This window comes from Macaca thibetana, chromosome 8 (genome assembly GCF_024542745.1).
Source record: "Macaca thibetana thibetana isolate TM-01 chromosome 8, ASM2454274v1, whole genome shotgun sequence".
NCBI lineage: Eukaryota > Metazoa > Chordata > Mammalia > Primates > Cercopithecidae > Macaca > Macaca thibetana.
In genome coordinates, this window is record NC_065585.1 from 29,707,978 (window position 1) to 29,732,287 (window position 24,310).

At 35.9% G+C, this 24,310-nt stretch overlaps 1 protein-coding gene across 9 annotated transcripts in view; it reads left to right on the forward strand.

The window, feature by feature from the left end:
- TRPS1 (transcriptional repressor GATA binding 1) overlaps positions 1-24,310 on the forward strand; it is a 263,713-nt gene that overhangs the window by 231,358 nt on the left and 8,045 nt on the right. For all 9 annotated transcript variants that reach the window (XM_050801962.1, XM_050801958.1, XM_050801957.1 and 6 more), the window contains one exon: positions 22,452-22,574. In XM_050801962.1, coding sequence (XP_050657919.1) covers positions 22,452-22,574 — 123 coding nt within the window. The remainder of the gene's footprint in view (positions 1-22,451; positions 22,575-24,310) is intronic.

Sequence of the window (24,310 nt, forward strand, 5' to 3'; positions counted from 1 at the left end):
TAACTTTCAGGCACTGTGGTTTGATAATGTCAGTTTTTATCCTGCTTCCCATTCTTCATATGTCTTACAGTATATACTCTGCAAATGCCTTCGAATCTTTATTCTCTCATGTATTTTGTATTTTATAAAAAGAAAGGAGAGCAACACAAACTTATTATAAGACTTATTGCTGAAACCTTGGCAAGGAAACACCAGGACATTTTCCATTATAGAAACGTAAACATCTATATTTTTAGGAGTTAGATATTTTACAGAGGCTGCTGTCCTTTCACTGGGATGTGAGGATATTAGCTGTATCAAAAAGAAGAATGTAAGACCCACATGGTCCTGTTACGACTTACAGGCACCTTTTCCTGATGACATGAGAGGAGCACATAACTACTTCCTTCCCATTCAATGTACAGCTGTGTGTGCTGCTCTCGGATGAAATGCAAGAATTCCCTTTGAAGAACACAGAGGCTTGTCTCAGCCAGTCTTCCTATTGGCGTGAGCCTCTCTCTCCTTACGTTTTCTGCTTCTCAGGCATGCACCTAGCTATTAACTCCCGAATGATGTGGCAATACCGTGGTTCTTCCAGAATAAGTTTTTCAGACTTTTCTTGGACTTGGTGTACATAAACATTTAAGAAATCGCCCACATAGATGACTAGGAAATAAATGCATTTTTAAAAAGGGATTTTCGACATTGTGACCAATTCCCAAGCTAGCGTTTGCTTTCCATAGTACACAGAGGTCTGGATTTTTAAACTAAATTGCAGCATACTCTGTGGCAATTATGAGAGGACAACTGCACTAGAGGGCCATTAATCATTTAAACATTCAAATAAAACTAAATGTTTCTTTTTAGATCTAAAGTGCAGCCCATAACACAATTGAAATAACATTAATAGGAGAAGGGAACGAAAAGACAGAAAACAGCTGTTGCTCTCTCTGCAATGTGCCATGGGCTCTAATCAGAGAGTGAGACACTGTGTACAGTAAGGGAGAGGATTCTTGTTGATTCAGTTCATTTTCTACCATCCTGAGCTTTCTCGGTTTAAAGGAAGTTAGGGTGATGTTCTTGCATGTCATAACACTACATTTCTGGATATTCAGCAGAAGGGACAGACGGCTGGAAGGTTTAGTTTTACAGCTGTTGCAGAACAGTATTTAAAAGTTGCTTGTTAGCTGCAAAGTGCTAATAATAACGTAAACAGGGTACAAAATGTCCCCTGTGGCTAATGAGGAAAAACTGTGCTCTTTAAATATAACTTTTTCACTATTAAAATAAATTTTAGTTTTACCAGTGATTTACTTTAAAAATAAACTTTGTAAAAATCTGAAGAACATTACATAGTTAACCACGTTTGTCCTAGAGGATAGTATGGAAAATAACTTACAGCCCAGTTGAAAAACTAATGACTTCATAATGACTTTGCTTTATTTGTCTTTGCCATGTCAACAGTTCAATGTCTGTCCGTGTAATCCTCTTTTAAATCCCTTGACTTTCTAACATGATTTTTATTTCCATGTCAATTTCACAAGTTCTAATTGTTGTCCTTTTAACATCACTGTAAACCGCAGTGCAGAGATCATACCGCCCCTCTTCTAAAGCAGGTGTAAATAAATGAAAGAAAGAATCAATTAACTTATTCTAGTCAAAAAATAATCCCAGGTAGGACCACACTAGAGTGTGGGTCTCTAAACTCCCAGCCCTCCTGCACTTCTCACTGTGCTATGCCAGGAAATGAAAATCACAGCAAATCACTGTCGTGTAAGAATTACTGCCCCTACCCCGTGTCCCAGGGATAGAACAGGTGAGTAGCCTCCACGCTGGTTTGTAGGAAAATGCATGCCTGAAGCCAGCAAGGTCCTTGTCATCTATGCTCCTCAGGTGCTTTATTTTCACAGCCTATCAAAAGGAATAAATCTAATGCTTGCTTTACCGTGAATTTACAATTTTCCTTAGAATTTCAGTGTATAATGACTGGAACTTGGGCAGTCTGTAAATGATAAATGGAAAAAGAATGAAACAAAGCAGAAAAGGGAATGGAAGAGGGGAGGGAGAGGGAGAAGGAAGGCAGGAGGGGCAGGGAGAGGGAGGGAGGCAGAAAATGTAAATCTCACAGCCAATGAGGTTACTATAGACCCTCTGGAGAAAGATGAATTATTCTTTAAATCCTAGGTCTAGAAGAGACATTAGAGATCATTTGTTGTTTATGCTCTCTGATTTCCCCCTCCCTGTATATAAATATATAAAGAAAGAAGGAGAAAACTATGTTACTGAACACCAACCATGTGACTGGCAGAGTTGGAGGCATTGTATGTGCATCATATTCGTGAGCCTTCATCATGATTGACCACTTGGTCTTCCTTTATTTTCCTCTGAAGCAGAACCTAGAAAATGACTTTATTAGAGCACCTATCAGGTCTTTGCTTATGTGGCTTCCCTGATAATTGCTGAGCAACTTGAGACCTTTGGTCATGTCTTTTACCATTGTGTGCCTAGTTATGCCTTTTATAGGTAGAGCATCCAACATGGTGCTGGGCACAGGGCAGATGCTCAATGAATGGCATTTAAAATGAATGACTGAATGAATACATGAATTACAGGTAAATATCACAGGGTTGTCTCATTTAGTGTGCCATGGCCTTGGTGCTTATGCAGTCCTGTGCCTGTAAAACTACATGGTACTAAGTTTACATGCTTTAGGGAGTAAGTGAACCTTGCAGTTTCCTATTTTTTTTTTTTTTAACGTGACTCTTGTGTATGTTTTGATTATATTGACTTGCTTTCATTTAGATGTAGAAAAAAATGTCATGTGTTGGTATTTTAGCCTTAATAACCTCATAAAACATATGAAATTCGCTTGCTAGATTGTAAGGTGCCTTTGGTTTATAGAGGAAAGTAAAACTCCTGGCTTTTCTTTCCTGGAGAAAGAATATAGAAAGTAGTCTCATGATCTCCATGACTCCGACCTGTGTGCCAGAAAAACCAAAACAGGAGTACACCAGCTCCTTAAGGATGTGAAGACAGCAAGAGTTGACATCAATAGTAAATGTAATATTTACAATAAATATGAGATAGGGCTAGACATAGTACTGGAAATGGTACATTCCCCCACCCCCCAATCCTATTTAGCTACTTCATATAAAAGATGGCAAAAACTTCCTTTTTGTTCATGTAGACATTCAGCCTTTCTAGAAGACAAGGATGACACTTTTGTCAGTTATTTATTTTTTGACATATGTGCCAGTGGGAACAATTATTAGCCCATTAAATACTTTTTGATATTTGACCCAGGATAGTAAATATATGCATTCAGAAAAGAATCCAATGCTACCTTTGTCATCATTGTGACAACTGAAGAGCTCTAGTGGCCTTTCAAGTACAGATAAACTTTCAGGAGGATTCTCATATGAGCTGGCCACAAGGGCTTTTATTGTGAACCTTCCAGCGTATCCTGTATGTTCATTGTGAACTAAGGAAATGGCAGTGATGGCATCTCAAATAGTGGACCATGGCACCTGTCATGGGGGTATCCCTGCTTTTTGTGCCCATAAAGTTTTGCCAAGTTCTTCTAAACAGACTCTTCAGCAGTCTAGTGACCATTATACTACTTCCTCATAGTGTGGCTTTTGTAAAAAAATAAAAGAAAATGTCCTGGATTGATTTTGTCAAAACAGTTACATGAGAAGTGTAGATAATGAAGGACTCTTTCAGGGATTATTCAAACCAAAGTAAATACTAGACGGCACGGATGGACTCCTCAAATGTGGTCAGCAGTACTGTCCGATGCTCTGCTTAGAAAAGACTCCTCTTTTGGGCAGACAACTTGTAGAAAATTGAAAAAAATATGTATACGTTTGTATCTGTGAAATGTATTTATTTTGTTTGCTTATTTTAACTGCTTTACTTCTGGTACCGTTCCTTTATTTTCTCTTAAGAACCTACACCCCTTCATTTTTATTTCATCTAGTTCAAGTGAAGCTGATTTTAACCTAGATTCAGAGCCAGATTGTGTGCCTTACATTGTTACTCAAACTTGGAGCTTACTAGAAATGCCAGATTTCAGATCCTATCCCAGACCAATAAGTAAAAATCTGTATTTTGATGAGATCCCAGGGTACTTTGTAACACAGATTAGAGTTTGAGAAACTTAGCCAAGTGCAGTGGTACACGCCCGTAGTCCAACTACTCGGGAAGCTGAGGCAGGAGGATCTCTTGAGACCAGGAGTTCAAGGCTAGCCTGGGCAGCACAGCAAGACTCTTGCCTCTAAAATAATAATAATAATAATAATAATAATGTTTTAGAAACTGCTGTACACCAGAGCCAATGTGGGAATTCTATTCACCTGGCCATGGTGGGACAGGGACATGACCCAAGTTTGCCCAACAAGGCCCTATTTGAGGACATTGGTTTGACCTCTCAAGAAAGTGCACTTAGTATTTTCCATCTGACTTGTTCAAAAGAGCATAAGATGCTAGATATGCGGCCATTTTACCATCCAGGCCTGTCTGACTGAGACTGGGGTCTGTGTAGAGGAAGCATATTCCAGAGGAAGAAAAATGGTGCTCTCAGGGTATCACTTGAATCCTGGCCAAAATAGGCCTAAAATCAGAGTTTTTCCCAGATTTTTAGTTGCATGAGTCAGAAGATTTCCTTCCTAGTCATACAATTTGAGTTGTATTTTCTGCCACAAACAACTGAAGAAAAATAAAAGATTTATGAGTAATGATTAAAGGCTCATTTGAGTCTCACCACCTATTTGCATGGGCTCCTTAGCTGAATGTGTGTGTCTCTCTCTCTGTGTGTATGTGTGTGTGTGTGTGTGTGTGTGTGTGTGTGTGATTTCTCATTTGTCATTTGTTGTAGCATTTAGAAGTATAAGAATCATAAAAATCCTAGGATTGAGACATGTCTGCTTTCTTGCATCGTTCTCTTAATTGCTTCATGTATATTTACCTTACTTCCCCTCAAAATTATAAACACTTCAAAGGCACTGGACTTTTCTTCCATGAGGCGATAATTTAAAGTAATAAGACGTTTATAAATAAACATACCAGAACTTATATCAAGTGAGTGTAGATTTTCAAAACCACCACCTGAGGAAGCTGCTAATTTATTCTGGTTTTGCTGACTTTGGAAAGAACATTGTAGTAACTCTCTAGAATAATGATCAGCACTAGTTTCTAAGCCATGAGATCACACCAGTGCTTTGTTAGTTACCTCTGATTTTTACTCAAAGTGACACTACAGGGAATCATATTGAACCCAGTCAGATCACTTCAATTCCTATGAACCAGCCCCCGCTGAGTCCCCTGTGGATCCTGCCAGCCCCGAGTACCCCACCTCTTCCCTGAGCATCTCGTGGGAACTGCTGCCATCCAGCAGTAAAGGGATAGCATGTGCCTCATGGGGAATCTTTAGAATTCTCTTCCTTCACTGCAGCCAGCACTGGTTCTGATTTCGATCAGTCACTGCCCATGCCATATTAACGGTTATGTATTTCAGTATCACCCTTGGGTGCTACCAAGGTTGTTCTGCCACCTTATTCATCAATATTACTCTGATTAAGTTTGCCTCTTTCGAGAAATGAGATTGACATCCAGGAAAGTAGAACTTCTTTTACTGTGAGAACTTCAGTAGCTAGCTAGCTAGCTAGCTCAATAAATTGATTGATGGAGAATATAATAAACATTCTTAATATAAACCACTGAGAAGCTTTAGAAGTAGAAATGTAAGTATAAACTCAGAGGCTTTGTCATCTTTGTTTAATAGAAACTGATTAGCACTTGTATTAAAAGGTGTTAATAGATCAATAATTTATAATAAATAAGTTCATGTTTCTTATGTTCTTCGATGTGTTATAGTGATGAAAGGTTTGGAATTTTGTGAGAAGCAGACTCTTTTCCTAAGAGAGAACAGGAGGCAGAGTTTATAAGTAAGGTAGTAAATTCCTAAAGGATAAAACTCTTCCTTATTGATTAAATATCAGGTATTTGGGTTATAAGTTTATTCCTTTCCTGTCTGCTACCTTTACAAGCCAAGAAAATTTCAACAGGTTATAAGCATTCAGAGAAATAAAGGGACAGAGAATGCTGTGCATTTGTTGCTACGGAAAATCTAAATCAACTTAGTAGGCAGCTAAAAGAAACCAATGTTTCTGGCTAGGGCTAAAATGCATTTTAACTGTAATTCCAAGGACAAATCACACCAATATCGCCAAGTTAAAAATTACTGTTTCTCTAATAAAAAAGGAATTCCAATTATTTAAACCATGAGCTAAATTATATTTTCTGAATATTGATTTTAATCAATTTTATGAACCTTAAGTGATGAAGATAACTTTTTACAAAATGTAAGGATATTGCTGTTGTTACAGTAATTTGGTGTAAATGATTCTGTTAGACTATTAAAGTAAAACCTCTTTGCTAATATTCAGGGATTATATTACAATAACATATTACATAGCAAAATAAAGTTAATAGCATGGATCAACTTGCAGAAGTCTCTGTTTTAAATGAATATTGTTTTCAGAATGTATTTGTTTTGAAATATGAATTTCAGATCTATAAATATAAGGTCAAGTATTTTAATAATTGTTATTATATCTTAGACTACCAACAGATGTTGCATTCTATGTAAAAAGATTTGCCTAATTTTTGTATTAAGTCAAACCATTTGTAATCACCTGTGTAAAATACATGTTTATGTATATACATACACACAAAGGTAAGTCTGAATATATGTCCCCGGGCTTAATTATCATGCTGTGTATGGACCTTTTGCATATTCACTTCTTAACAGCAGTAGAAAACTTAGTGTGATACAATAATCATTTTTAAATAATCCTAAATCTACTCAGGGTGAAAAGATTCTGAGAGCAGGCGCTTTAAACAGCTGCCCTGAGCAAAATAGACACTGCTTTCTTTTAACGCTGAAAAGGAGAAAGGTAACAATTATCCCAGAGACACTGGAAGCAAAGTTGTCTGATTTTTCCCCGGCAAATGCCTCCACGTCTTGTAAAAAGAACAGTGTATTTGAGATGTTGGAAAATGGTGGACCCATCAGAAGCAGTAATCAGATAAACAGATAATTAATGTATTAAGAGTGTAATTGAAATTAACAATAGCTTTCATATGTACGTTTAATACTGTGCTACAATTTATTGCTTGCTGAAGTACTTTCTTGCATTATAAGTCAAGAAGCCTTGTGGAGCCAAAGTAGAATAATAACAATTAAACATAACTACGTCTACAAGATTAAACTTGATACTGAATTGAGTAGGGGTAGAAATCATGACTTAAACATTTGTTTTCTCCCTTTGTACTTCATTTATAAAAATTCAGTACTGCTTTTACCATGAAGAGAGAATTCTGAATAAAACCATAATTCAGATTAAATCAAACTAAATATGATTTAGCTGCAATACTAAATACTATCTATTTATAGTTTTAGGATATATTAAAATTCCCACTATGCCTGCAAGTTTTCGTGTTCTGTAAGAAACTTAGAGAATTTTTCCCTTGAAATTGACTATCTTAACCCTAATTTATATTTTTTTTCAAAAGTAAAAACCTGGAAAGGGCCTTACTAACCAGGCTGAACATTTTGTAGTTTCCAATGGGTATATAATGGCATCCACTCTGTGATTGGGAGTTTAAAAATCAGAACACTCAAATGTTCTGATCCCCGTTGCTTTCCCATTTGAATAATCATACCTCTTTATATTAACAAACGTTATGGTGATATTTTCAAATGCTTTCTGTATCACTTCTTAACTGGTCACAAATGTTTGTAATACTTGAGTGTCTTCTCTGAGTTTCAAAATGACTTGCTCAGATAGGAACTCACATTATTTTTCCATTTCTGATTCCTCCCTTCCCCCACTGTTTCCAAAAAATACACGTGCATTAGTAAATTCCGCCTATTTTCATCATTAAGAAAAAAAAAAAGTCAAGTTCAAGAAAGAATAGCACAGCTGTTCACAATGTCATGTCTTATAAAACAAATCTATTAGGAAGGTCAAATCCTGAAAGAGGTCAAGTTAATGAGATAAGTGGAGTAATTTGGTCATTTTCTGAAATTTGTAAACTTACACAAATCTATTTTTTTTATCCTGCACTAGATTTTTATCCTGCACTAGATTGACTAATTAAGCCTCTGCTAATGGTGGTTTTCTACTTCTTTAAAAGTTATTATTTTTATATATTAGGCACACTTTTCTGTACCTACATTTTTTTAATGTGAATTGAGTTCAATGTTAGTTTGATACTAATCAGTCCATTCTGTTTATTTTTTAATTACTGCTTTCATTTGGAATGCACTTAAAAAATAAATTTTAAAAATGCAAATATAAGTAAAAATTATATGTCTATATTCACCCATACATGTCGTGTATGTGTGTATATGTACACAAGTTAATTAAACAAAATTGTGGACTTTTATATAAAATTATAGATCAAATAAATCATAGACAATTGGTGGAAAGAGGATGACCTACATCAGATCTAGCCACTTAACATTTCCTTCAGAGAGTATAAACATTTTGGAGCGTGTAGTATCTGCACGTGTTTTTAAAATTATGCATAAATTAATTCTTTGTTAAATCCTACTGCTGGTTCCTTAAGTTTCATTAATTTACTGATTCTGCCATTATATTTTTATAATTATTTTATTCCCAAAATTTTTATCTCTTAAGTCAGCTATAACTCCTTATCTTGGGAGAGAAGTATGACTTCCATCTTTTTCAAGTTGACATTTTAAAAGATAAGAGCATTAGCACCTGAAATTTTTAAATATATTAAACTAGAGGACCTTGAAGCTACTTTTTTTGAAAAGGTAATGAATATATGTGTATATGCTTATACATATTATAAATGTATGTTTGTGTGTGTATTTAGCTATAAATGCATGCATATATATTTATAAAGTAGCCAATTTTAGTCAAATTCCAAATGGAATAAAATGTATGGATATAAATGTGCAACTACCACCCAAAATTTATTCAAAATTAGCAGTTTCTGTGTCTGGGTCTGTTTAAACCTAAGTGAGTCCATTTTTTTTATAATCGAGGACTCAAATATCTATTTTTCTATTTTGTGTATGTAATCTGTGTGGCCTCACTATATGAAAGAAGAAAACGACCTGCAGCTAGACATGAGTAATAAAACATGCATGAGGGAATGTGATCTACAAAGTGTTCCTTTATGTTCTAGAAAGGACCCTGACTCCTTCCTCAAATTTCAACTTAGTTTTTGTGTTCGAAATATGTATCTTTAAAATGGAGGAAGTCACCACCAGAGTTATGTAATGTAATCCTTAAAGGTCTTTTAGAATGCAGTCAAAAGGAGAGCATAGGAAAGAAAGACAGGAGACATGTATTCATATATTTTTAAATGTGTAATTGATGTAATCAACTCTTTAAAAGACAGTTTCTTATATAAGGGAATTTTAGGGTCACCATTAATACATTTTTTCATGTTGTAAAAATAAATAGGAGGCCCTTTGTATAAGTTTTATGCATATGCACATTAACGTAGATATTGAGTTATATACTTGTATATAAGTTCCAAAAGTGTATTGTTTTCAATATCTTCTAAAATCTAATATCTATTGAATTATTCAATCTCTTCTGAAATTAAGAGAGAAAGGAGAAATTTAATGATCTCTGAATGCCTCATATATGTCAAGCATGACGTTCCATAGTCTCACAGACATAATTATGTTTATGTTAATTGAGTATGTATGTGAATTGAGAGAACTCCAACATAGTAATAAAAATAAATTGGCAATAAAAATTAATCATAAGTTATCAATGTCTTATTTTCCTCCTACTGAAGTAAATAATTATTAGCCTGACATTTACAGCACTTTCCTAGGTACTCTATTGCTTCATTTTTCAAAATTACCGTATAACCAATTATATTTGTTCTCAACTATGTAAGAAACTCGTGAAATTTCTTGACATTGTTGGCGTTTTAGTCCCACTTCTAAAAATATATTGCTTTAATGAAAATAAAGACAACTAGTGACATCTCACTCCATGGTAGTGCTGAAAATGATTCCATTTATTCATTTATGTGAGTGTATGTATATATATGTTTGTATGCACATGTATATACATAACCAACGTATGCCATATCTATACATTTTGCAAATTGCTCATAAGCTCAGACAAACAGGGACTGTTCCTTTCCTCTCCTCTCCTGGGCCTAAACATGGCCCAGAATTTATTAGTTTTCTTTTGCATTTCACAAAAGTGAAACTGTTTTCAATCTAAGTTCTAGTTTCTGTAACAATGGTTGTCCTTCATATTTCATGAATAAAGGTATGCTTAAAGCATAATGCTTGTATGTGTACACACACGCACACACACACACACACTCCAAAGCGGCTGCAGCATCTCTTCTGTTAGAGGTCAATTCAATTAAGCTATCACTAATTAAATGCCCACTGTATGCAATGCACTGATAGTATAAAGATTAAAGGAAAAAGTAGGTCCTTCTTCAAGAACCTCCTTTCCCCTGTGTGACTTGCACATGTAAATAATTGGAATCCAGCAGTCTGTCTCCTATACCTATGCTGAGAAAGTAGAACTATTTTATGATTTCAGACAATTCAATATAGGAAAAACCAAGGCAAACTAACATTCGAATGCTCCAAGAGTTAAGTTTGTACATTGTCACAAAGTTCCTCTTATGATGAAGACTAGTTTTGATATATTTGGGGTAAATTTGTAAATGTGAATTAGCAAAAGATAAGTCACAACTAAGCATTTTTGTTTGCTTTTCATTTTTTGTATGTGTTTTAAATTTCAGCTACACTATGAATCCTTTTTCAAAATATTTTTAAGAGCTTAATAATTTTTTTCTTTTCTTTTAAAAAAATCTGTATTACTTAACCATAGGGAGAAATGACATTTCTTTAACACAGATGACTTTAAACAATAATTATGGGTAATTTCTTGCTATAATTTATTTACATCTTTTGCCGAGATTGTGTGACAAATTCAATGTGTTCATCTAGAGGAAAAATAATGCCAACAGAAAAAGAATATAAACATGAGACAGGGGAAAATAAAGTTGTTGAAAAGTTAGTGTTGTATTTTCAGAGCCCTTCTCATGAAATAAAATCTCACTCACCAGGAGTTTTGTGTCTCAAGTTGGGCCGCCAGGTCTCAGTTTTGGTTTCCTGATATTCTGCTCGATGTACAAAATGTCAAAGTGAGAAACAGCTTTAACTGTTCCTTTTGGTACGGATGACTGAGGGGCAGCCTCCAGGATGCTTGATGCGATGAGGTAGTTCTTACTTTGGTATGCGATACAGTGTGATTAATAAACTCCAGATCACAGAGAGAGCCGGGTGCGAGTAAGGCTAATATGAGTGCAGTTTCCTACCCAAGACAATGTATTACCTTGAGCTAATCTGGTGGTACTGAAGAGAGAATTTATACATATATATATATACACACACACATAACAAAGACAATCACTGCTTTCTTCTTGAGCAGCTGCAGCCTGTCCCACTAATGGACGTGCAAAAGCAAAAACTGGCAGCATAAGGTATGTGTTCGTTTTTACAGATGGTACTGCAGACAAGTTGGTAATTGAAAAGGAAGTCGTGTACGTGAGCTATTTGACGGGGCAGGGAGTAGGGACAGCCTATTACAGGACTTCCCTATGTAATTGACTGGGTGAGTTATTGAAGTAGTTTTCCTGTGAAAGATTTCAGTTATTACAAAATTACATCATTATTAAGGAAATTCATAATTCCACGTTGTCTTTTAAAAATCATGTTATTAAAACTTTAGAAATCAACTCAGTTTTCCCTGTCTGCACAGTACCTCTATCATGAAATTATCTGCTCGTGGTCGTTTTCACCAGTAGTGGTCACAGAGCTCTTATTTAAAGGCACATCTTTCGTTTGAATAATGACATAACATTAGGTGCTTATTTTAATCATTGGAGAGGTGTCCGTAAATACCTATGATTTTATGTGTCCTGAGGACATACAAAATTGAATTAAATGAGAGAGAATATTTGTAATGGTTTATAGTTTCAAAAATAAATGAAATTCAGGTTCATTTGTTTTTAGTCTCCCACCACCTCACTCCCCGTGTTTCTGAAAGTCAGAGAGAATGGCATGTTCCCAGAGGTATTCCCGAGAGAGTCTGTGAAGTATTTAATCCAAATTGCGTATTTGGCATCAGGGTCGTTTTGTGGACACATTCATAGTTTATTATTAACTCTTTTAACTGTTTTGAACCTCTGTATATTTAACTCATGTATTCCCATATGTTTTTGTTGTTTATATTAAAATAAGCAGTGGTTGCCATCTTTCTGCTGAGCAGGCTAAAGCCTGTGTTTTAACATCTGACTTGTACTGAATTCTTTCAATTGGATAGCCTATAAAAACTGTTTAGAATTAGGAGTATTTTTGTCATTACTGTTCTGTGATGAAATGCAAAAGTACGTCACATATGAAGAGTATAATAGTAAACTTCATAGATGAAGAACATGAAGTTTTATATATAATATTGGCAGAGTTTTTAAGCAGACATTATTTAAAATATTTTTATATTATCTGATTCTTGAGGAATTTGGTAGAATAACCTCATCTCTCAGAATTGCCAGTAATGTATCTTGAATAAAAATGATACCAAATATCACAAAAGGTCTCTGCCTTGGAACATACACATATATAAAAGAAATCTAGTAAATTGGTACCTGAACATGTGTGTTTACAGAGCATGTCAAAACCCCAGCACCATTTTTCTTGCCCCAACTCTAGCCAAGTCTTCTGCAAAAGCAAACAGAGACTTTCATCCGCAGCTAACCTCCCATGTAGCAGGCGCTATGAGAAGCTAAGTCAGTGGTGTCACCAACTTCTGCTTTTAAGCAGCGGCCTGTTTCACATACTTTTTTTATTTTTTTGACACAGCAGGATCAAAACACATGTACTGCATCCCTCCCCCTTCCCCAACACTGCCCCCCCCATCAGCCAAGTGCTCTGTTCCTCTGGCTATGACTGTGTCGACCTCAAAACAGCTCGTTGCCATATCTGATGAAGGATGACTCATTTCTTTCTGGTACCTCAAAACTTGCATAATTTCAATCAGCTGTTATTGGGTGGTTTGAAGAGATAAGGGTTCTTTAAGGCCAGGATATTTTGAAATATTTTTGGTAAAAAATTCCCCAATCTCCTCTTTACTAATAAGGGCTGAAACATGGTTCACTGTGGCTTTCAAGTGAAGACAACCTGGGTTTGTATCTTACCTCTACTATTCAGCAATTGCAAATTGCTTCTAAGCCTCAGTTTTCTCATCTATAAAGTGGAGGGAATAATAATAATGATGATAACAATACTTGACTCTTAGGATCATTGTGATGATATCAGATAATGAGACGAGTCCTATCGTATGTTATCCTGCAAACACATGTACAATGATGATTATTTAAAAAGGGACAAAGTTAGTCAAACAAGAGGATTCTATTAAATAATTGATTCAAAAATTCTTTTTTATTGATTAATTTTCTATTTATCTATTTTAGAGATAGCATCTCACTCTGTTGCCCAGGCTGGAGTACAGTGACATGATTATAGCTCACTGCAGTCTCGAACCCCTCGACTCAAGGCATCCTCCCGCCTCAGCCTCCAGATTAGCTCAGATTATAGATGCATGCCACCACACCAACTAATTTTTTTTTAACTTTTTGTAGAGATAGGTTCTTGCTGTGTTGCCTTGGTTGATCTCAAGCTCCTAGCCTCAAGCAATCCTCCCACCTTGGCCTCCCAAAGCACTGGGATTACAGGCATGAGCTACCACGCCTGACCAAAAATGCTTTTTAGAATATGATCCTGTCTTATTGCCTAGACTTAGAGACCAGAATGTGTTTTTTGATGCTGGATAAGTCAAAGAACTATTGTCAGTTTCATACTTCACCAATAAAAGGAGAGTAATAATAACTAGTAATTCACTGTAAATCTAAATTGGGATAAATATGTGTTAGGAGTTCTTAATCTTGGGATCTGGTTCCGTCAGCACTCAAATCCACAGGAAATCTTTGGATACATTTTGTGAGGGACATGCTTTTGACCATGTTAAAGTTATTTGGAAAATATTTTACACTTTATTTTTTCTGGGGAGTGTCATAAATTTCACCAAAAGATTGTATGATCCCCAAGAGTGTGAGAAACCATCAAGGAGTGACTGAAGTGTATATAGCTGCCTCAAGGGTGACAACACTTCATAAACCAGTTATTGTGTTAGGTACTATGAAGAGAATTATTATTATTTTTTTCTGTTTCTTTCAAAATAACCATTATATATTATAAATTTTAAAATATATCATTACATATTATAAATTATAATATGTCATTATATATTATAAAGGCAGCCCTAGAAAGGTGTAATACATGAAATATTAATAACTGTATTTGACTCTCTAATTAAATGCCTAGAAGCTGAGACTTTTGGACCTTAGGACTTTTCTAGAAAGGTCTTCATCACTGATATTTTTGTGATATTTTTATTTTTAGAATGTGAACCTATCCCAGAATAAATCTGCTTATTAAATATATTATATAAATAAAATATGCAACAGATTTATTAAAAGAATCAACTCTTGTGCTGACACACTGAAGTTTAAGAGGTGCTAAAATTGTTTAACTGTGCCTCCGAACGGCCTTTTACTATATTTTTTCCTTCCAGTGTCAGATTTTGGCACTGGCATAGAAGAACGTCCCTGTAGAGCTACTTTCCAACCATTGTTGTAGCTGAAGGAAGGGTGAAAACAGATACGTGATGGCAAAAATAGAAGCACTGAGAGACTTGAGTAGTTCTTTTAACAATAATGACTTTCACGTGGAATGAAAAAAAGACAGTGCAGACATAAATTTTCAACCATATTTTTAGCTGTCCAAATGCGTACTTGCTGTAAAGGCAGAACATTATTACAGAAACAGCATGGTAAGAACTCCAAAAATCTGGGTTTTTCCAATTCTGATTCTATTATGTAATTTCATTATGACATAGGGTGTTTTGTTTGCTCCTTTACCAAATATGGGGTTAGTTACCAAATATGGGGTTAAAGAAGGGAGATGGGGTCCTCAGACCTGTGTAATAGGTTTTATATCTGTGTGATAAATTTCTAAAACCTTGAGATGTAAAGAATCTGTATGAGTAAAGAGTGGGATATACCTGGGGAAATGGTGATTTTCGGCTGTGTCACTCCTAGAATCACCAGTTACATCTCAGAAGAGATGGAGCTAATGTGTTTAGCACAGTAGCATTACCTGATATATTGGGTAGCTCCCTATGTGGCGACGTTGTCAGTGGGATAAGTCTTAGATGTATTCATATCTCAATGCAAGGTATGATTACTACAGTATGTATTGCCTCATGTCCTGGAACAAAAACTGTTCTATTGCTCTTAGCCAGAGATGCCAGTTTAGTTTACACTGGTCTCCATTATCATTGCTGATGTGTTGAGGAAGTGAATTTAATAAGCAGGGTAAACAGGTTTTGTTTCCAAGCTCTATGGTGATTATAATATGGGTGCTTGGCTGAACCTGATAGAGTCCCTTCAGTTTTTTGGCAAGAAATCTAAGGGCAAAGAGGACTGTTTTAAAGCAGGCAGAGACATGCTGTACAGCCCATTTCAATGGATTCTTCACAATTTTATTTGAAACAAAAGTTGGCCAGGATATTGGTAAACTATTGCTTTCTGTTGGCAGAGTGCTTTCCCTGCTCTTGTCCAATTGTTGGCCAGCCTGTGCTCCTGGTAAGAGTCTGGCTGTTCATCTAAAGGTGTTTATTGCAAACTATCATCTATTTTTAAGTTGTTTTAGCCCCTGAATTCAGTATATTCCATAGGATCTACTGATGTGTAGTCAACAGCTGGTTAATTCTGTTTTGGAGGGGAAGAGGGCAGGGACATGGCCTTCGATGTCTCCTAGTGGTGAATGATAGAGATAAGAACTAAAATAATATTCAACACTTATTGAATTATTGAATATCAACAATTACTGAATATCACCTACATATGTGACAGTCATGAACACATATACTCATGTCAACTCTATTGGTTGCTAATAGAACAATGTGATTGATAGAACATTATGACTAATGAGAAAATAAGCAAGTATTAATTTGTTTCTGAAATGACTTAAACTATTACACATTTTTGCAAAGGAGCACAGGAAGTAACCGCTCTGATTATTAGGTAACTTTTAGCCTTTAAATGAGATTTACGAAGGGGAAATGCTTTGGTATCTTCAGAAAAGTTTCCACGTAATTCACATGATTTCAACTGTCAATGTTCATGAACAATTTCTGTTTGTGTTACTTTAGCTCTATACTTAGTATGTTTTTAGAAGATTCCACTGGAAAATCTGCAAGATTACAGACCATGTTTGTCTTATGCTGTGGCCCTGGCTTGTAGCACAGTGCCAGGCACATGGTGGACATGCAATAATTACTCCCAGAACTTAACTGAATTAATTTACCACTGAGATTGTATTACTGTGAAATCATACCAGAAGCTTTGCTCATAACCATCTATGCATTTCGCTAACATGAACATTGCAAAGAATTTTTGATATAATTAAATAAACACAAATTTTTTAAAGAGTTAAAAATATTTGAGGTACATTCATACTAACATTATATGAATCAAATTTCAAATTGATTCGGTTTAAAATGGCTAAGATATAAAACCATAAAAAGTATGAGTAAATATTCTGCCTATCAAGGCTTGTTATGTAATTACATGGTTTCAGTTTGGTTCTTATTCATAGAAAATTATTGTAAAAGATAATTTCTTCACAAATTCCTTCACCAATGGAAACTTTTAATATCTTGAAGATGAATATCCGTGTCTGTAAATGTTAAGCCACTTTAATAAATCATTCAATCAAATTTACTTCAGATGAAATCAGTTCTTTTTCAAAATTTGGAGATTTGGAAACCTTAAAATTTTTATATTTGGCTGGTCTTCAAATAATAAAATAAAATCAGGAATAAAAACAGCTGAACCAATTTAAAATTTAATAAAAAATGTCTTAAGTCATATCTGGGTTTCCTAACATGTATGCCAAGGCTCAGCTATTTATCAATGATACAGAGCTGACTGAAGATTTAAGTCTCCGAAAAGCAAAACTTGAATTGGAAACTTAGAGAAAATTTCAACTATTGTAACCCTTGTGTTGGTGTTAGCCGTGAACCTAAAGACAAAAGGTGTTGTGTTTTGTTTGTTTTAAATATTTAGTCATTATACTTATTGGTTTACTCTAAAGGGGAGGGAAAAATTACATTGGATTTAAAGTGTATTCGTATTAAAAGATAGGTAGGTCATTTTCTATTTCTATTTGATGATTTTTCAGATCCATCACCTACATTACTGTTGTGAAAATCAGTGTTGTGGCTATAATATTTGAAATACCGAAAGGGATCAAGGGCTCAAAAGACATGCAAATTATCACTGAAAAGCATTTGCCAGGCAATCACTAGCTTCGAAACTCCTTGCAGTTAACTGTTCGTACCATTATTCATCCTTTTTCACATAGGAAATTACCAGCCAACGGAAATGGCCTGGAGACAACACAAATGCAACCTGAATTTTACTGGTCAAAGCATTAAAAGAAAAGCAAACAATCATTTTCTCGAATTGCTGATTCCAGAATTTTTTCTGTAGAAATTTTGAGTTGAGCTGGCTGATGTAAATTTGGGTTTTCAGCCAATCCTCCTTCACTCTTGCCCTCCATTGAAGCCACGTAGATGTGGAAGGTGAACTTAGAGCAGTTTAGGGGCAGAGATTGCCACTACTCTATGTGACTTTATATGTGTGAGTGGGCAGTCTTCCCTCAGTCTGCGAGGAGAGTACGATTTGTGCTATATATGCCCCTCAGGAATGCCAATTGGTGTTATCGGCTAGCTACTTATTCCTACCTGTTTTCCCTACCAGCACTGATCTTATCCATATGACCCATAATTCTTCCCTCTCACGCACAAGGTGATGGAGGTACAAATTATTATCTCTTAAGACAGCTTGTGGGAAAAGGAGAAATTTATTATTTAAACATAAACAGACACAGATAGAACCATCAGCAATTTGTGACTATAATGATATAGATAAAAGAGAGCTACTTCCAGCACCTAGCAAGTACCTGGCATCAGCTCCTTCTCAAAAATACATGTGGGGCTGGGTGTGGTGGCTCACGCCTGTAATCCCAGCACTTTGAGAGGCAGAGGCGGGTGGATCACCTGAGGTCAGGAGCTGGAGACCAGCCTGGCCAACATGGTGAAACCTGACCCTACTAAAAATACAAAAATTTGCCAGGCGTGGTGGCGGGTATCTGTAATCCCAGCTACTTGGAGGCTGAGGCAGGAGAATCACTTGAACCCGGGAGGCGGAGGTGGGCAGTGAGCCGAGATCACGCCACTGCCCTGCAGCCTGGGCAACAGAGTAACACTCCGACTCAAAAAAAAAAAAAAAAAAAGTGTGGAAAGTAGGAGTGGACAATGAATTTTCTTGATTGTGTTTTCTACATCATCATCAGCCGTCTCTGCCCAACTCCAGATTAATTTGTCAGCCTGAATGGAAGACATTTAAAAGGGATTTAAAAAAAAAAAAAAAAAAAAAAAAACTACTTTTTTTCCTAAAATATTTTTTTCTAAAAATAATGATAGAAATAATAGCAGGCAGGATTATTTTCAACTTTCTTAATGTTTAGCCTAACAGAGCACTGTCCCAGGTGCTTATTCCTTACAATACTCAATGACGATTAGGAAACGGGATTTCTGTCCTTAATAGGCTTACTGCAAAGGAGAGTGACAAAGTATTTTAAAACTGCCATGCAGGATAAAGTATGAATGAAATAAGGTCGTTAGTGCTTTTCTTTTTCTTTAAGTTAAAGCCAAGCTTTGTTTTTGAAAATAGAGCACAGGAGGCTTCTACTCTGCCTTCCTTTGGTAACAGGCTGCTTCCCTGTCCTTGATTGGGCTAAGGATGTTGATAACTTCAAAGGAAATCCCTTACTGTGTCCTGCCAGGTTACACTGTACACAGTGTGACCAGGTCAGGACTCGCATCTGTATGGTGCTTTAGAAAGATGTGGTTCTGCAGTGACACAGCTCAGGACACTCACTCCCTACTTCTCCCACCTTCTCTGCTGCTTCCAGAAATTTTAATTGCACCAAAAATAAGGTTCTACTAGGCTTACCAAAGTACTAAATTTGTTTAGATGGGAGGTAACTTCGTGTGTGAAAGAATTTCTCACCTACCTCCCACTCTCCACCCCCATGCAAGCTTGCTCCCATTGAATTCTAGGTGCGAACACCTAGATATTTCACTCTGACTCAACTTTCCATTCTCATATTTGATAAGATTGATATGAAAGAAACACATTTAACAATATTCAACCTTATGTTTTAAGCATCTCTCAAATATTAAATAACAAGATTCAAGGGCTAAAAAGAAAACTAACAAAATATTTTTCTCATACAAAAGAAATAATAATTGAATTCTCTTGACAAATAGGAGTTGAGCACTTACTACATCCCTAGCACTGTTTTAATTGCATCTGTTAATCCACACAAGGATCACAGTAGCCGGGCGTGGTGGCTCACGCCTCTAATCCCAGCACTTTGGGAGGCCGAGGTGGGCACATCACCTGAGATTGGGAGTTTGAGACCAGCCTGACCAACATGGAGAAACCCCATCTCTACTAAAAAATACAAAATTAGCTGGGCATGGTGGTGCATGCCTGTAATCCCAGCTACTCGGGAGGCTGAGGCAGGAGAATTGCTTGAACCCAGGAGTTGGAGTTTGCAGTGAGCCAAGATCGTGCCATTGCTCTCTAGCCTGGGTGACAGAGTGAGACTCTGCCTCAAAAAAAAAAAAAAAAAAAAAAAAAAAAAAATCACAGTAGCTCACACTGTAAAGATCGGAGAACTTTAAGCATTGAAAGGTTAAATGACTTGCCCAGTGTTGTGCCTGGCAAATGGCAGAGACAGGTTTTGAATACGAGTGTTCTGACACCTAAACCTGATTATTAACCTCCAAGCTCTACTGACTCTGAATAAGTGTATTCAAAGTACTCCTGATATGTTTAAAATGTGATATGGTTTACCTAAAATATAGCAAATTATATTAGAGTCTTAAGTGCAGCTTTTAAAGCAAGCTGTGCTTTTGGAAACCAGTGCTGTAATTTCGGGATTTTCCCTCTAACTAATGAAAGGCATTTTCTTTGCAAGAGAATTAAGCACCAACTTGTGCAAGGGTTGAAACACTCACTGAAATCAGGATTACACCCACTTTGGCATGGTGTGTCAAGCACCCAGGGCATAAGGAAAGAAAAGCAGGCTGGAGAGAATGGTTACACATTCACATTTGAGCCGCAGCCATATATGTGGGTTAGTTTCCAAATGGACATTTACATTGCCCTTATGTGTATCAAGTTGGTGTTTATTTGCAAACATGTTATTTAGATCTAGGAAAATGACAGGATAGCCCCAGGAAAGTTTCACAGTTATAACCTAACTAGGCTCCCAGTTTACTTTGCATAAAGGGCGTCCCCAAAATGTTTGATAAACACAACTTCTAATATTTCATTGATTTTGGGGGAAGCAGCAGTCCACTTTTGCAGTAGGCACTCATTGGGACTTGCAGACTGACACCCAACATTTGTTATTGCTGTTATTGAGACTTAGAAACTCATGATACATTCCTGGTCCAGAGTTGGGTGGGGGGAAGGAGAAAAAGGGGAGCCAGAGATTATCTTTGAAAATCTAGTTTTTATTATATCACCTAAAGTAGCACAACCTGCTACACTAATGAAATCGTGTTCTTGGTTTAAAAGGGCAATTGTTAGCCTGACTTTGTGCTCACTAAAAACATTCCCCCAATCTTGTTAAGTTATTGCTCTCATTTCAGATTTTTATGGCTGTGCAGCTTACCAGCCCTCATTTCTTTACGTTTCATTCATTTTCCTTGTATTGATGATTAATGGAGGATGTCGAATGTTAGAGTGAGCAGGCATCAGCAATTGCAAGATCATAATTAGTTTAGCTGACGAGGGCCTCTGATAGCACTTGCATCTGGATGGAAAAATTACCCTATAGGGAACTGGCTGCTCACCAGGTCTTTTTAGTGATACATTGTGAAACACCCGATGAATCAAATGCCCTTTCAATGCCAAGAAAGTGTTCCAGTCTTGAAGCCAAAATTATGTCTGCAGAAAGCTTTCCATTTGAAATGTATCAGAGTACAATTATAACCATTGTATTTTCTTGGCAGGGATACCACTCTTCTACAGTATGGACTTGAGTTAAATAAATTGCCTAAATTTTATGAATCCCTGAAATTTTGACTTATAGCACATGTAATATTTAATTTCTAATAAAATTAGGTTCCAGCAAGACTTTTTCCACTCCTTATCTAACATGCATATTTTATCATTAAAGGCTTTGCTTCCTAGAGAAAGGAGAGCCGAACTACAATTCAGGCTGTCTTTTTTTTTTTTTTTTTTTTTTTTTTTTTTTTTTTCAGCAAGAGAATTCCATTTCCTGCCTGTTAGTATTTGTGCCTACAAACACAGCCTGACTTTTGTTTAAGTGAGAAGTTTAATGGAATCATTACTTGATAGCAAGAATGGAACAAGCAATACTAATTATCTAGTTTTAAATATTCTTAGGTTATTTTGAACCTGTTGATTACAAAACTCAGGCCACTAGAATCAATTTGTATTTGGAAACTCTTGTGATTTCCAAGTCTAAGTCAAATAAAGTAAATAAATAGCCATTGAAGGGTCTGTGTTGCCTGACTTAAGTAGGCACCTCATAAGGGTTCTCATTAGTAATACTGTACTTTTAATTGGCTGAAGTTTCTCCAAACCCTCTCATGTTTGAGGAATAGAGGAATCTTTCGGATTTTACAATTGCAAACGAAAGATCAGAATTGAGTGTCTTATATTCTCTTAATACTTACGTTACATGAATGACATACAAAAACACAGAAATCAAGTTTGATTTTAAATGGTTTACATTTGTTCCAAACGTGACTATATTTTAAAGCTCAGGTGGCATGTGCTCCTCCTTTCCAAAGTGTATTAAACATATTGCCATGTTCTGTCATTTTGACTTGTGTTTTGACACTTTTAAAAGGTATATTTTAGGGTTCCGCATTTAGGAGCCATCATTAAAGCCATAAAACCCAAAGTTCAAAAAGTTAAAGCTGTTTCTATGAAAAGCCTTTGGTGTTCCACACACCTCATCCATCACTGTAGGGTTAATTATAATGAAAATCAGTGGTGCCTATTAAACACAATTGAACCTGACCTCATTATGGGCAGTGTGGTTTTATACTGTCATTGTTGCTAGTTTAAAGACAAAACTCCTGGGTTGATTTGGTCTAACTCCACTGATCATGTGACTCACCTCTGACCTTGGGTTTTTTCCCCTGTTTCAGAGGCGTAGAGGCTCCGGTGTTTTTTGTGCCAATTGCCTGACCACAAAGACCTCTCTCTGGCGAAAGAATGCAAATGGCGGATATGTATGCAACGCGTGTGGCCTCTACCAGAAGCTTCACTCGGTAAGAACTTGTTCCACTCTTTCAGGAAAAGCTTTATAAAGCAGTGTTGGCCTGGTCTGTGGTGTGATAAGTCCCATTCCCTGGCTTGCAGTGCCTGCCCCCGCAGGGTTGTTTAATACAGTCACTTGGAGTGCATGTGTGATTTATGGTGAAAGGGGCTTAGATGTGATGGGGAGACAGGTTTGAGGTCATTAGTAATGCATTATGCTTCTTTTGATATAAAAGAGGAAAATGATTGATTTCTGGGAACTTCACAGCAGATAGTTGAATTAATGGTTATCAGAATTCAGTAAAATTATTTTAGGTAAAAAGAAAATTTTTAGAAGTTTCAGAAATATGCAAAACATTTTTAAAAATGAAAAAGGACGCTTTCATTGTTCAGTATAAAATAAAAGTCAGGGAAAGAATTAGTATTTTTTAGTTTACCTTTGGAATTTGCAAGTGTTATCTTGACCGCTTTAGGGGCTGGAGGGACACATTCGGAAGGATAGTTCTGAACTGAACCAGGATCAGAGAATATCACATGAATCTCCACAGTGCCTTCAGTGGGTATTTCAATAAGGTATCTGAAGTTCTGAATAGCACACACACCAGGGTAGAGTAAGGTGCAAACATACTTTGTCTTTTAAGATCTCCAGCAGGCTTTGGCTCACGGAGGTCCTTTGAATTACTTTTCCTCAAATTTTAGTTAGGATTCTGTAATAAAATTAAAACTCACAAATCCTCCATCTGAATATGGATTTGACTTACTGAAGGATTTTTTTTTTTAGTTTAGAAAGTTCATCTGCTGACAAGAGCTGACTTTAAAATAGGAATCCCCCACTTCGTAAACAGAAATTTATTTCCCTGTGCCTTTTTCATTTTGTTTGGCATTTCACCATAGCTCTTAGCACAAGCCAGTGAATACATTATGGCTACAGGGAATACAATTTTAGACAAAACTTTCTCATATATGGACTATTGGAAGCACTCTTTAAAAAATGCATGCTGCTAACAATACTAATTGGCAGTAACCTGTAAAAACCTTAGTTATTAGCATGTAGCAAGTAGAAAGATTCTGCCCCCCGCCACATACCAACTTATTTTTCTTTTAACCTTCATCATTTAAGCATAGCAATAAGCTTCTATTTAATGGGAACTGACATTAATGATTTTAATTGAACTCTGGCCAATCATAGGCCAAAAGTAAATTAAAATACTACTCTGCCAGATTATGGTAATTTAACCACTGTGATATGAACTAAACTATTTTCTAAAAATTATTTTAATATTCATCTGTCCAGAGGTAAGATGTTTTTAGTTTTGAGGTTTTTTTAAAAACCATACATTGAAATACATAAAGGTTATGTTCACATTTCATGTCAAAAACTGACACAAAAGTTATGATTGTTTAAAAAAGGAATTTATGCAAATTTCAGGTTTCTTTACAGTGTATAGATTAAATAATGCATATGTTTATAATGCTAATATGAACTCTTTGTAAACCTTTGTAAATCTGAGCAAAAGAAATGCACATGGCATAACTAAGCTGTGTTACATTTTCTTTCTTTAACAATGAATTGTCAATAACAACAAGTGTGTTATCTTTCTTCACTTCAAAGTATGTTTGTAGCAACAGAAATGTTCAAAAAAGAATTTGTAGTTGTACTCGTTCAAGATATAAGAGGTACTCCCTTGCATTCAAGTGTATCACTTCTAGGAATAATTTATAAATTATATTTATATTTATTTTAACA